This window comes from Pseudophryne corroboree, chromosome 5 (genome assembly GCF_028390025.1).
Source record: "Pseudophryne corroboree isolate aPseCor3 chromosome 5, aPseCor3.hap2, whole genome shotgun sequence".
NCBI lineage: Eukaryota > Metazoa > Chordata > Amphibia > Anura > Myobatrachidae > Pseudophryne > Pseudophryne corroboree.
In genome coordinates this window covers 851,885,804-851,899,695 of record NC_086448.1, presented here as the reverse complement: position 1 = coordinate 851,899,695, position 13,892 = coordinate 851,885,804, and the positions used below count along the sequence as shown (strand labels likewise).

General features: G+C 43.2%; 1 protein-coding gene across 1 annotated transcript in view; it reads right to left on the bottom strand.

Moving 5' to 3' along the window:
* The window catches only part of LOC134928697 (myeloid zinc finger 1-like), a 217,779-nt gene extending 211,310 nt beyond the window's left edge, over positions 1–6,469 (bottom strand). The window contains exon 1 of the mRNA XM_063924714.1: positions 6,382–6,469. Coding sequence (XP_063780784.1) covers positions 6,382–6,408 — 27 coding nt within the window. The 5' untranslated portion in view covers positions 6,409–6,469. The remainder of the gene's footprint in view (positions 1–6,381) is intronic.
* Between the last annotated feature and the right edge of the window lie 7,423 nt (positions 6,470–13,892).

Sequence of the window (13,892 nt, the reverse complement as noted above, 5' to 3'; positions counted from 1 at the left end):
TAACTTACATATAGCACCAGCTCACTCTGATAACAATGGTGCCGTAGCAGTATATAGACACACACTGTAACTTACATATAGTACCAGCTCACACTGATAACAATGGTGCCGTAGCAGTATATAGACACATACTGTAACTTACATATAGCATCACACTGATAACAATGGTGCCGTAGCAGTATATAGACACATACTGTAACTTACATATAGCACCAGCTCACACTTTTAACGATGGTGCCTTAGCAGTATATAGACACATACTGCAACTTACATATAGCACCAGCTCACACTAACAAAGGTGCAATAGCTGTATATAGGCACATCCTGTAACTTACATATAGCACCAGCTCACTCTGATAACAATGGTGCCGTTGCAGTATATAGACAAACACTGTAACTTACATATAGCATCACACTGATAACAATGGTGCCATAACAGTATATAGACACCCACTGTAACTTACATATAGCATCACACTGATAACAATGGTGCTGTAGCAGTATATAGACACATACTGTAACTTACATATAGCATCAGCTCACTCTGATAACAATGGTGCCGTGGCAGTATAAAGACACATACTGTAACTTACATATAGCACCAGCTGACACTGATAACCATGGTGCTGTAGCAGTATATAAACACACACTGTAACGTACATATAGCACCAGCTCACACTGATAACCATGGTGCTGTAGCAGTATATAGACACACACTGTAACTTACATATAGCACCAGCTCACACTGATAACAATGGTGCCGTAGCAGTATGTAGACACATACTGTAACTTACATATAGCACCAGCTCACACTTTTAACGATGGTGCCGTAGCAGAATATAGACACACACTGTAACTTACATACAGGATCACACTGATAACAATAGTGCCAAAGCAGTATATAGACACACACAGTAACTTACATATAGCACCAGCTCACACTGATAACAATGGTGCCATAGCAGTATATAGACACCCACTGTAACATACATATAGCATCAAACTGATAACAATGGTGCTGTAGCAGTATATAGACACATACTGTAACTTACATATAGCATCAGCTCACTCTGATAACAATGGTGCCATGGCAGTATATAGACACATACTGTAACTTACATTTAGCATCACACTGATAACAATGGTGCTGTAGCAGTATATATAGACACATACTGTAACTTACATATAGCACCAGCTGACACTGATAACAATGGTGCTGTAGCAGTGTATAGACACATACAGTAATTTACATATAGCACCAGCTCACACTGATAACAATGTTGTTGTAGCAGTATATAGACAAACACTGTAACTTACATATAGCATCACACTGATAACAATGGTGCCATAAGAGTATATAGACACACACTGTAATATATATAGCATCACACTGATAACAATGGTGCTCTAGCAGTATATATACACACACTGTAACTTACATATAGTACCAGCTCACACTGATAACAATGGTGCTGTAGCAGTATATAGACACATACTGTAACTTACATATAGCATCACACTGATAACAATGGTGCCATAAGAGTATATAGACAAACACTGTAACTGACATATAGCATCACACTGATAACAATGGTGCCATAAGAGTATATAGACACACACTGTAATATATATAGCATCACACTGATAACAATGGTGCTCTAGCAGTATATAGACACACACTGTAACTTACATATAGTACCAGCTCACACTGATAACAATGGTGCCATAGCAGTATATAGACACACACTGTAACTTACATATAGCATCAGCTCACACTGATAACAATGGTGCCATAGCAGTATATAGACACATACTGTAACTTACATATAGCATCACACTGATAACAATGGTGCCGTAGCAGTATATAGACACATACTGTAACTTTCATATAGCACCAGCTCACACTGATAACAATGGTGCCGTAGCAGTATATAGACACATACTGTAACTTACATATAGCAACAGCTCACACTGATAACAATGGTGCCGTAGCAGTATATAGACACATACTGTAACTTACATATAGCAACAGCTCACACTGATAACAATGGTGCCGTAGCAGTATATAGACACATACTGTAACTTACATATAGCACCAGCTCACTCTGATAACAATAGTGCCATAGCAGTATATAGACACACACTGTAACTTACATATAGTACCAGCTCACACTGATAACAATGGTGCCGTAGCAGTATATAGACACATACTGTAACTTACATATAGCATCACACTGATAACAATGGTGCCGTAGCAGTATATAGACACACACTGTAACTTACATATAGCACCAGCTCACTCTGATAACAATGGTGCTGTAGCAGTATATAGACACATACTGTAACTTACATATAGCATCAGCTCACTCTGATAACAATGGTGCTGTAGCAGTATATAGACACACACTGTAACTTACATATAGCGTCACACTGATAACAATGGTGCCGTAGCAGTATATAGACACACACTGTAACTTACATATAGCACCAGCTCACACTTATAACGATGGTGCCTTAGCAGTATATAGACACATACTGCAACTTACATATAGCACCAGCTCACACTAACAAAGTTGCAATAGCTGTATATAGGCACATACTGTAACTTACATATAGCACCAGCTCACTCTGATAACAATGGTGCCGTTGCAGTATATAGACAAACACTGTAACTTACATATAGCATCACACTGATAACAATGGTGCCATAACAGTATATAGACACCCACTGTAACTTACATATAGCATCACACTGATAACAATGGTGCTGTAGCAGTATATAGAAACATACTGTAACTTACATATAGCATCAGCTCACTCTGATAACAATGGTGCCGTGGCAGTATATAGACACATACTGTAACTTACATTTAGCATCACACTGATAACAATGGTGCTGTAGCAGTATATAGACACATACTGTAACTTACATATAGCATCACACTGATAACAATGGTGCTGTAGCAGTATATAGACACATACTGTAACTTACATATAGCACCAGCTCACACTGATAACAATGGTGCTGTAGCAGTATATAGACACATACTGTAACTTACATATAGCACCAGCTCACACTGATAACAATGGTGCTGTAGCAGTATATAGACACATACTGTAACTTACATATAGCATCAGCTCACTCTGATAACAATGGTGCCGTGGCAGTATATAGACACATACTGTAACTTACATTTAGCATCACACTGATAACAATGGTGCTGTAGCAGTATATAGACACACACTGTAACTTACATATAGCGTCACACTGATAACAATGGTGCTGTAGCAGTATATACACACATATTGTAATTAAAATATAGCATCAGCTCACACTGATAACAATGGTGCTGTAGCAGTATATAAACACACACTGTAACTTACATATAGCATCACACTGATAACAATGGTGCCGTAGCAGTATATAGACACATACTGTAACTTACATATAGCACCAGCTCACACTGATAACAATGGTGCTGTAGCAGTATATAGACACATACTGTAACTTACATATAGCACCAGCTCACACTGATAACAATGGTGCTGTAGCAGTATATAGACACATACTGTAACTTACATATAGTACCAGTTCACACTGATAACAATGGTGCCGTAGCAGTATATAGACACACACTGTAACTTACATATAACACCAGCTCACACTGATAACAATGGTGCTGAAGCAGTATATAGTCACATACTGTAACTTACATATAGTACCAGTTCACACTGATAACAATGGTGCCGTAGCAGTATATAGACACATACTGTAACTTACATATAACACCAGCTCACACTGATAACAATGGTGCCGTAGCAGTATATAGACACACACAGTAACTTACATATTGCACCAGCTCACACTGATAACAATGGTGCCATAGCAGTATATAGACACCCACTGTAACATACATATAGCATCAAACTGATAACAATGGTGCTGTAGCAGTATATAGACACATACTGTAACTTACATATAGAACCAGCTCACACTGATAACAATGGTGCTGTAGCAGTATATAGACACATACTGTAACTTACATATAGCACCAGCTCACACTGATAACAATGGTGCTGTAGCAGTATATAGACACATACTGTAACTTACATACAGCATCACACTGATAACAATGGTGCCGTAGCAGTATATAGACACACACTGTAACTTACATATAGAACCAGCTCACTCTGATAACAATGGAGCCATAGCAGTATATAGACACATACAGTAACTTACATATAGCACCAGCTCACACTGATAACAATGGTGCCGTAGTAGTATATAGAAACATACTGTAACTTACATATAGCACCAGCTCACTCTGATAACAATGGTGCCGTAGCAGTATATAAACACCTACTGTAACTTACATATAGCATCACACTGATAACGATGGTGCCATAGCAGTATATAGACATACACTGTAACTTACATAAAGAACCAGCTCACACGGATAACAATGGTGCCGTAGCAGTATATAGACACACACTGTAACTTACATATAGCACCAGCTCACACTGATAACAATGGTGCCTTAGTAGTATATAGACACAGTACTCATGTATACTGGGACACACACACTTAAACCATGTGGCTGAGCTGCGAGTGGGGTCTCCTGCAGTAACACACGCACACACCATGTACTGGACTGTGAAGGGATCACTCACACACACACTGTATAGTACACTGTGAGGGACACACACACACCATGTACACTGGGACACGTACGTACACACACACACACACACACACACACACACACACACACACACACACACACACACACACACACACACACACTGGTCTCTGAGGGAAACACACACACACTGTACACTACACTGTGAGGTACACACACACCATGTACACTACACTGTGAGGGACACACACACCATGTACACTGGGACACGTACGTACGCACACACACACACACACCATGTACACTGGTCTCTGAGGGAGGGAAACACACACACACACCCTGTGCTGTGAGTGGGGTCTCCTACAGTAACTCTCCCACACACTTACGCCATGTACACTAGGACAAACACACCCAGTGCACTGCACTGTGAGGGACACACGCTATGTACAGTAGGACACACACACATACACTGTACACTGGTCTGTGAGGGACACACACTTACGCAATGTACACTAGGACAAACACACACTGTATACTAGGACACACACACTGTACACTAGGACACACACACACACACTGTACACTAGGACACACACACTGTATACTAGGACACACACACACACACACACACACACACACACACACACACACACACACTGTACACTAGGACACACACACACACACACACACACACACACACACACACACACTGTACACTAGGACACACACACACATACACTGTACACTGGTCTGTGAGGGACACACACTTACACAATGTACACTAGGACACACAGACACTGTACATTAGGACACACACACACACACACACACACACACTGTACACTGGTCTGTGAGGGACACACACACTTACGCTATGTACACTAGGACAAACACACACTGTACCCTAGGACACACACACACTGTACACTAGGACACACACACACACATACACTGTACACTGGTCTGTGAGGGACACACACTTACGCAATGTACATTAGGACAAACACACACTGTACCCTAGGACACACACACTGTACACTGGTCTGTGAGGGACACACACACACATGCTATGTACACTAGGACACACACACACACACACACACACACACACACTGTACACTAGGACACACACACACACACACACACACTGTATACTAGGACACACACACACACACACACACACACACACACACACACACACACTATACTAGGACACACACACACACACACACACACACACACACACACACACACACACACACTGTACACTAGAACACACACACACACACACACACACACACACACACACACACACACACACACTGTATACTAGGACACACACACACACACACACACACACACACACTGTATACTAAGACACAAACACACTGTACACTAGGACACACACACACTGCACTGCGAGGTACACACACACTTACACTATGTACACTAGGACACACACACACTGTACACTAGGACACACACACTGTACACTAGGACACACACTGTACACTAGGACACACACACACACACTGTACACTAGGACACACACACACTGTACACTAGGACACACACACACTACACTGCGAGGTACACACACACACACACTGTACACTAGGACACACAAACACACTGTACACTAGGACACACACACACTGTACACTAGGACACACACACACACACTGTACACTAGGACACCCTCCCCCTGTGCGCTGTGAGACACTGATGAGAGGCTGCTCACCTGCTCCAAGCACCCGGCTGCTTCCATGTCTCTGCTCCCAGTGCCTCATTCCCTGCTCCAGCCTCTCTCCTCCTGCTCACACTGTATGAGGAGGGGGAGTCAGGGGAGGGTTCACTCATATGGTGCAGCCTCTATTCTCTGCTTACCCTGCAGGCAGAGAGCCAGCTTCATCCATGTCCCTGTTTTCTGTCTGTCTCTGAGCTTCATCCATGTCCCTGTTTTCTGTCTGTCTCTGAACTTCATCCCTATCAATGTCCCTGTTTTCTGTCTGTCTCTGAGCCTCATCTGTATCAATGTCCCTGTTTTCTGTCTGTCTCTGAGCTTCATCCATGTCCCTGTTTTCTGTCTGTCTCTGAGCTTCATCCCTATCAATGTCCCTGTTTTCTGTCTGTCTATGAGCTTCATTCCCATCAATGTCCCTGTTTTCTGTCTGTCTATGAGCTTCATTCCCATCAATGTCCCTGTTTTCTGTCTGTCTCTGAGCTTCATCCCTATCAATGTCCCTGTTTTCTGTCTGTCTCTGAGCTTCATCCCTATCAATGTCCCTGTTTTCTGTCTGTCTCTGAGCTTTATCCCTATCAATGTCCCTGTTTTCTGTCTGTCTATGAGCTTCATTCCCGTCAATGTCCCTGTTTTCTGTCTGTCTCTGAGCTTCATTCCCATCAATGTCCCTGTTTTCTGTCTGTCTCTGAGCTTCATTCCCATCAATGTCCCTGTTTTCTGTCTGTCTCTGAGCTTCATTCCCATCAATGTCCCTGTTTTCTGTCTGTCTCTGAGTTTTATCCATATCAATGTCCCTGTTTTCTGTCTGTCTCTGAGCTTTATCCCTATCAATGTCCCTGTTTTCTGTCTGTCTCTGAACTTCATCCCTATCAATGTCCCTGTTTTCTGTCTGTCTATGAGCTTCATTCCCATCAATGTCCCTGTTTTCTGTCTGTCTATGAGCTTCATTCCCATCAATGTCCCTGTTTTCTGTCTGTCTCTGAGTTTTATCCCTATCAATGTCCCTGTTTTCTGTCTGTCTCTGAGCTTTATCCCTATCAATGTCCCTGTTTTCTGTCTGTCTCTGAACTTCATCCCTATCAATGTCCCTGTTTTTTGTCTGTCTCTGAGCATCATCCCTATCAATGTCCCTGTTTTCTGTCTGTCTCTGAGCTTTATCCCTATCAATGTCCCTGTTTTCTGTCTGTCTCTGAGCTTTATCCCGATCAATGTCCCTGTTTTCTGTCTGTCTCTGAGCTTTATCCCTATCAATGTCCCTGTTTTCTGTCTGTCTCTGAGCTTCATCCCTATCAATGTCCCTGTTTTCTGTCTGTCTCTGAACCTCATCCCTATCAATGTCCCTGTTTTCTGTCTGTCTCTGAACTTCATCCCTATCAATGTCCCTGTTTTCTGTCTGTCTCTGAGCTTCATCCCTATCAATGTCCCTGTTTTCTGTCTGTCTCTGAGCTTCATTCCCATCAATGTCCCTGTTTTCTGTCTGTCTATGAGCTTTATCCCTATCAATGTCCCTGTTTTCTGTCTGTCTCTGAACTTCATCCCTATCAATGTCCCTGTTTTCTGTCTGTCTCTGAACTTCATCCCTATCAATGTCCCTGTTTTCTGTCTGTCTCTGAGCTTCATCCCTATCAATGTCCCTGTTTTCTGTCTGTCTCTGAGCTTCATCCCTATCAATGTCCCTGTTTTCTGTCTGTCTATGAGCTTCATCCTCATCAATGTCCCTATTTTCTGTCCTTCTCTGAGCTTTATTCCTAGCAATGTCCCTGTTTTCTGTCTGTCTCTGAGCTTCATCCCTATCAATGTCCCTGTTTTCTGTCCGTCTCTGAGCTTCATCCTCATCAATGTCCCTGTTTTCTGTCTGTCTCTGAGCTTTATCCCTATCAATGTTCCTGTTTTCTGTCCTTCTCTGAGCTTTATTCCTATCAATGTCCCTGTTTTCTGTCCTTCTCTGAGCTTTATTCCTATCAATGTCCCTGTTTTCTGTCCTTCTCTGAGCTTTATTCCTAGCAATGTCCCTGTTTTCTGTCTGTCTCTGAGCTTCATCCCTATCAATGTCCCTGTTTTCTGTCTGTCTCTGAGCTTCATCCCTATCAATGTCCCTGTTTTCTGTCTGTCTCTGAGCTTTATCCCTATCAATGTCCCTGTTTTCTGTCTGTCTCTGAACTTTATCCCTATCAATGTCCCTGTTTTCTGTCTGTCTCTGAGCTTTATCCCGATCAATGTCCCTGTTTTCTGTCTCTGAGCTTCATCCCTATCAATGTCCCTGTTTTCTTGCTGTCTCTGAGCCTCATCCCTAGCAATGTCCCTGTTTTCTGTCTGTCTCTGAGCTTCATCCCTATCAATGTCCCTGTTTTCTGTCCATCTCTGAGCTTCATCCCTATCAATGTCCCTGTTTTCTGTCTGTCTCTGAACTTCATCCCTATCAATGTCCCTGTTTTCTGTCTGTCTCTGAGCCTCATCCATGTCCCTGTTTTCTGTCTGTCTCTGAGCTTAATCCCTATCAATGAACCTGTTTTCTGTCTGTCTATGAGCTTCATTCCCATCAATGTCCCTGTTTTCTGTCTGTCTATGAGCTTCATTCCCAACAATGTCCCTGTTTTCTGTCTGTCTCTGAGCTTCATCCCTATCAATGTCCCTGTTTTCTGTCTGTCTCTGAGCTTCATCCCTATCAATGTCCCTGTTTTCTGTCTGTCTCTGAGCTTTATCCCGATCAATGTCCCTGTTTTCTGTCTGTCTCTGAGCTTCATTCCCATCAATGTCCCTGTTTTCTGTCTGTCTCTGAGCTTCATTCCCATCAATGTCCCTGTTTTCTGTCTGTCTCTAAAGCTTCATTCCCATCAATGTCCCTGTTTTCTGTCTGTCTCTGAGCTTCATCCATGTCCCTGTTTTCTGTCTGTCTCTGAGCTTCATCCCTATCAATGTCCCTGTTTTCTGTCTGTCTATGAGCTTCATTCCCATCAATGTCCCTGTTTTCTGTCTGTCTCTGAGCTTCATTCCCATCTATGTCCCTGTTTTCTGTCTGTCGCTGAGCTTCATTCCCATCAATGTCCCTGTTTTCTGTCTGTCTCTGAGCTTCATTCCCATCAATGTCCCTGTTTTCTGTCTGTCTCTGAACTTCATCCCTATCAATGTCCCTGTTTTCTGTCTGTCTCTGAGCTTCATTCCTATCAATGTCCCTGTTTTCTGTCTGTCTCTGAGCTTCATTCCCATCAATGTCCCTGTTTTCTGTCTGTCTCTGAGCTTTATCCCTATCAATGTCCCTGTTTTCTGTCTGTCTCTGAGCCTCATCTGTATCAATGTCCCTGTTTTCTGTCTGTCTCTGAGCTTCATCCCTATCAATGTCCCTGTTTTCTGTCTGTCTCTGAGCTTCATCCCTATCAATGTCCCTGTTTTCTGTCTGTCTCTGAGCTTCATCCCTATCAATGTCCCTGTTTTCTGTCTGTCTCTGAGCTTTATCCCTATCAATGTCCCTGTTTTCTGTCTGTCTCTGAACTTCATCCCAATATGTCCCTGTTTTCTGTCTGTCTCTGAGCTTCATCCCTATCAATGTCCTGTTTTCTGTCTGTCTCTGAGCTTCATCCCTATCAATGTCCCTGTTTTCTGTCTGTCTCTGAGCTTCATCCCTATCAATGTCCCTGTTTTCTGTCTGTCTCTGAGCTTTATCCCTATCAATGTCCCTGTTTTCTGTCTGTCTCTGAGCTTTATCCCGATCAATGTCCCTGTTTTCTGTCTGTCTTTGAGCTTCATTCCCATCAATGTCCCTGTTTTCTGTCTGTCTCTGAACTTCATCCCTATCAATGTCCCTGTTTTCTGTCTGTCTCTGAACTTCATCCCTATCAATGTCCCTGTTTTCTGTCTGTCTCTGAGCCTCATCTGTATCAATGTCCCTGTTTTCTGTCTATCTCTGAGCCTCATCCATGTCCCTGTTTTCTGTCTGTCTCTGAGCTTCATCCCTATCAATGTCCCTGTTTTCTGTCTGTCTCTGAGCTTCATTCCCATCAATGTCCCTGTTTTCTGTCTGTCTCTGAGCTTCATCCCTATCAATGTCCCTGTTTTCTATCTGTCTCTGAGCTTCATCCCTATCAATGTCCCTGTTTTCTGTCTGTCTCTGAGCTTCATCCCTATCAATGTCCCTGTTTTCTGTCTGTCTCTGAGCTTTATCCCGATCAATGTCCCTGTTTTCTGTCTGTCTCTGAGCTTCATTCCCATCAATGTCCCTGTTTTCTGTCTGTCTCTGAGCTTCATCCATGTCCCTGTTTTCTGTCTGTCTCTGAGCTTCATTCCCATCAATGTCCCTGTTTTCTGTCTGTCTCTGAGCTTCATCCATGCCCCTGTTTTCTGTCTGTCTCTGAGCTTCATCCATGTCCCTGTTTTCTGTCTGTCTCTGAGCTTCATCCCTATCAATGTCCCTGTTTTCTGTCTGTCTATGAGCTTCATTCCCATCAATGTCCCTGTTTTCTGTCTGTCTATGAGTTTAATTCCCATCAATGTCCCTGTTTTCTGTCTGTCTATGAGCTTCATTCCCATCAATGTCCCTGTTTTCTGTCAGTCTATGAGCTTCATTCCCATCAATGTCCCTGTTTTCTGTCTGTCTCTGAGCTTTATCCCTATCAATGTCCCTGTTTTCTGTCTGTCTCTTAGCTTTATCCCGATCAATGTCCCTGTTTTCTGTCTGTCTCTGAGCTTCATTCTCATCAATGTCCCTGTTTTCTGTCTGTCTCTGAGCTTCATTCCCATCAATGTCCCTGTTTTCTGTCTGTCTCTGAGCTTCATTCCCATCAATGTCCCTGTTTTCTGTCTGTCTCTGAGCTTCATCCATGTCCCTGTTTTCTGTCTGTCCCTGAGCTTCATTCCCATCAATGTCCCTGTTTTCTGCCTGTCTCTGAGCTTCATCCATGCCCCTGTTTTCTGTCTGTCTCTGAGCTTAATCCCTATCAATGTCCCTGTTTTCTGTCTGTCTATGAGCTTCATTCCCATCAATGTCCCTGTTTTCTGTCTGTCTATGAGCTTCATTCCCATCAATGTCCCTGTTTTCTGTCTGTCTCTGAGCTTCATCCCTATCAATGTCCCTGTTTTCTGTCTGTCTCTGAGCTTCATCCCTATCAATGTCCCTGTTTTCTGTCTGTCTCTGAGCTTTATCCCGATCAATGTCCCTGTTTTCTGTCTGTCTCTGAGCTTCATTCCCATCAATGTCCCTGTTTTCTGTCTGTCTCTGAGCTTCATTCCCATCAATGTCCCTGTTTTCTGTCTGTCTCTGAGCTTCATTCCCATCAATGTCCCTGTTTTCTGTCTGTCTCTGAGCTTCATTCCCATCAATGTCCCTGTTTTCTGTCTGTCTCTGAGCTTCATTCCCATCAATGTCCCTGTTTTCTGTCTGTCTCTGAGCTTCATCCATGTCCCTGTTTTCTGTCTGTCTCTGAGCTTCATCCCTATCAATGTCCCTGTTTTCTGTCTGTCTATGAGCTTCATTCCCATCAATGTCCCTGTTTTCTGTCTGTCTCTGAGCTTCATTCCCATCAATGTCCCTGTTTTCTGTCTGTCTCTGAACTTCATCCCTATCAATGTCCCTGTTTTCTGTCTGTCTCTGAGCTTCATCCCTATCAATGTCCCTGTTTTCTGTCTGTCTCTGAGCCTCATCTGTATCAATGTCACTGTTTTCTGTCTGTCTCTGAGCTTCATCCCTATCAATGTCCCTGTTTTCTGTCTGTCTCTGAGCTTCATTCCTATCAATGTCCCTGTTTTCTGTCTGTCTCTGAGCTTCATCCCTATCAATGTCCCTGTTTTCTGTCTGTCTCTGAGCTTTATCCCTATCAATGTCCCTGTTTTCTGTTTGTCTCTGAACTTCATCCCTATCAATGTCCCTGTTTTCTGTCTGTCTCTGAGCTTAATCCCTATCAATGTCCCTGTTTTCTGTCTGTCTCTGAGCTTCATCCCTATCAATGTCCCTGTTTTCTGTCTGTCTCTGAGCTTCATCCCTATCAATGTCCCTGTTTTCTGTCTGTCTCTGAGCTTTATCCCTATCAATGTCCCTGTTTTCTGTCTGTCTCTGAGCTTTATCCCGATCAATGTCCCTGTTTTCTGTCTGTCTATGAGCTTCATTCCCATCAATGTCCCTGTTTTCTGTCTGTCTCTGAGCTTCAGTCCCATCAATGTCCCTGTTTTCTGTCTGTCTCTGAGCTTCATTCCCATCAATGTCCCTGTTTTCTGTCTGTCTCTGAACTTCATCCCTATCAATGTCCCTGTTTTCTGTCTGTCTCTGAACTTCATCCCTATCAATGTCCCTGTTTTCTGTCTGTCTCTGAGCCTCATCTGTATCAATGTCCCTGTTTTCTGTCTGTCTCTGAGCTTCATCCATGTCCCTGTTTTCTGTCTGTCTCTGAGCTTCATCCATGTCCCTGTTTTCTGTCTGTCTCTGAGCTTCATCCCTATCAATGTCCCTGTTTTCTGTCTGTCTCTGAGCTTCATTCCCATCAATGTCCCTGTTTTCTGTCTGTCTCTGTGCTTCATCCCTAGCAATCTCCCTGTTTTCTCTCTGTCTCTGAGCTTCATCCCTATCAATGTCCCTGTTTTCTGTCTGTCTCTGAGCTTCATTCTCATCAATGTCCCTGTTTTCTGTCTGTCTCTGAGCTTCAGTCCCATCAATGTCCCTGTTTTCTGTCTGTCTCTGAGCTTCATTCCCATCAATGTCCCTGTTTTCTGTCTGTCTCTGAGCTTCATCCCTATCAATGTCCCTGTTTTCTGTCTGTCTCTGAGCTTCATTCCCATCAATGTCCCTGTTTTCTGTCTGTCTCTGAGCTTCATCCATGCCCCTGTTTTCTGTCTGTCTCTGAGCTTCATCCATGTCCCTGTTTTCTGTCTGTCTCTGAGCTTCATCCATGTCCCTGTTTTCTGTCTGTCTCTGAGCTTCATCCCTATCAATGTCCCTGTTTTCTGTCTGTCTCTGAGCTTCATTCCCATCAATGTCCCTGTTTTCTGTCTGTCTCTGTGCTTCATCCCTAGCAATGTCCCTGTTTTCTCTCTGTCTCTGAGCTTCATCCCATCAATGTCCCTGTTTTCTGTCTGTCTCTGAGCTTTATCCCTATCAATGTCCCTGTTTTCTGTCTGTCTCTTAGCTTTATCCCGATCAATGTCCCTGTTTTCTGTCGGTCTATGAGCTTCATTCCCATCAATGTCCCTGTTTACTGTCTGTCTATGAGCTTCATTCCCATCAATGTCCCTGTTTTCTGTCTGTCTATGAGCTTCATTCCCATCAATGTCCCTGTTTTCTGTCTGTCTATGAGCTTCATTCCCATCAATGTCCCTGTTTTCTGTCTGTCTATGAGCTTCATTCCCATCAATGTCCCTGTTTTCTGTCTGTCTCTGAGCTTTATCCCTATCAATGTCCCTGTTTTCTGTCTGTCTCTGAGCTTCATCCCTATCAATGTCCCTGTTTTCTGTCTGTCTCTGAGCTTCATTCTTATCAATGTCCCTGTTTTCTGTCTGTCTCTGAGCTTCATTCCCATCAATGTCCC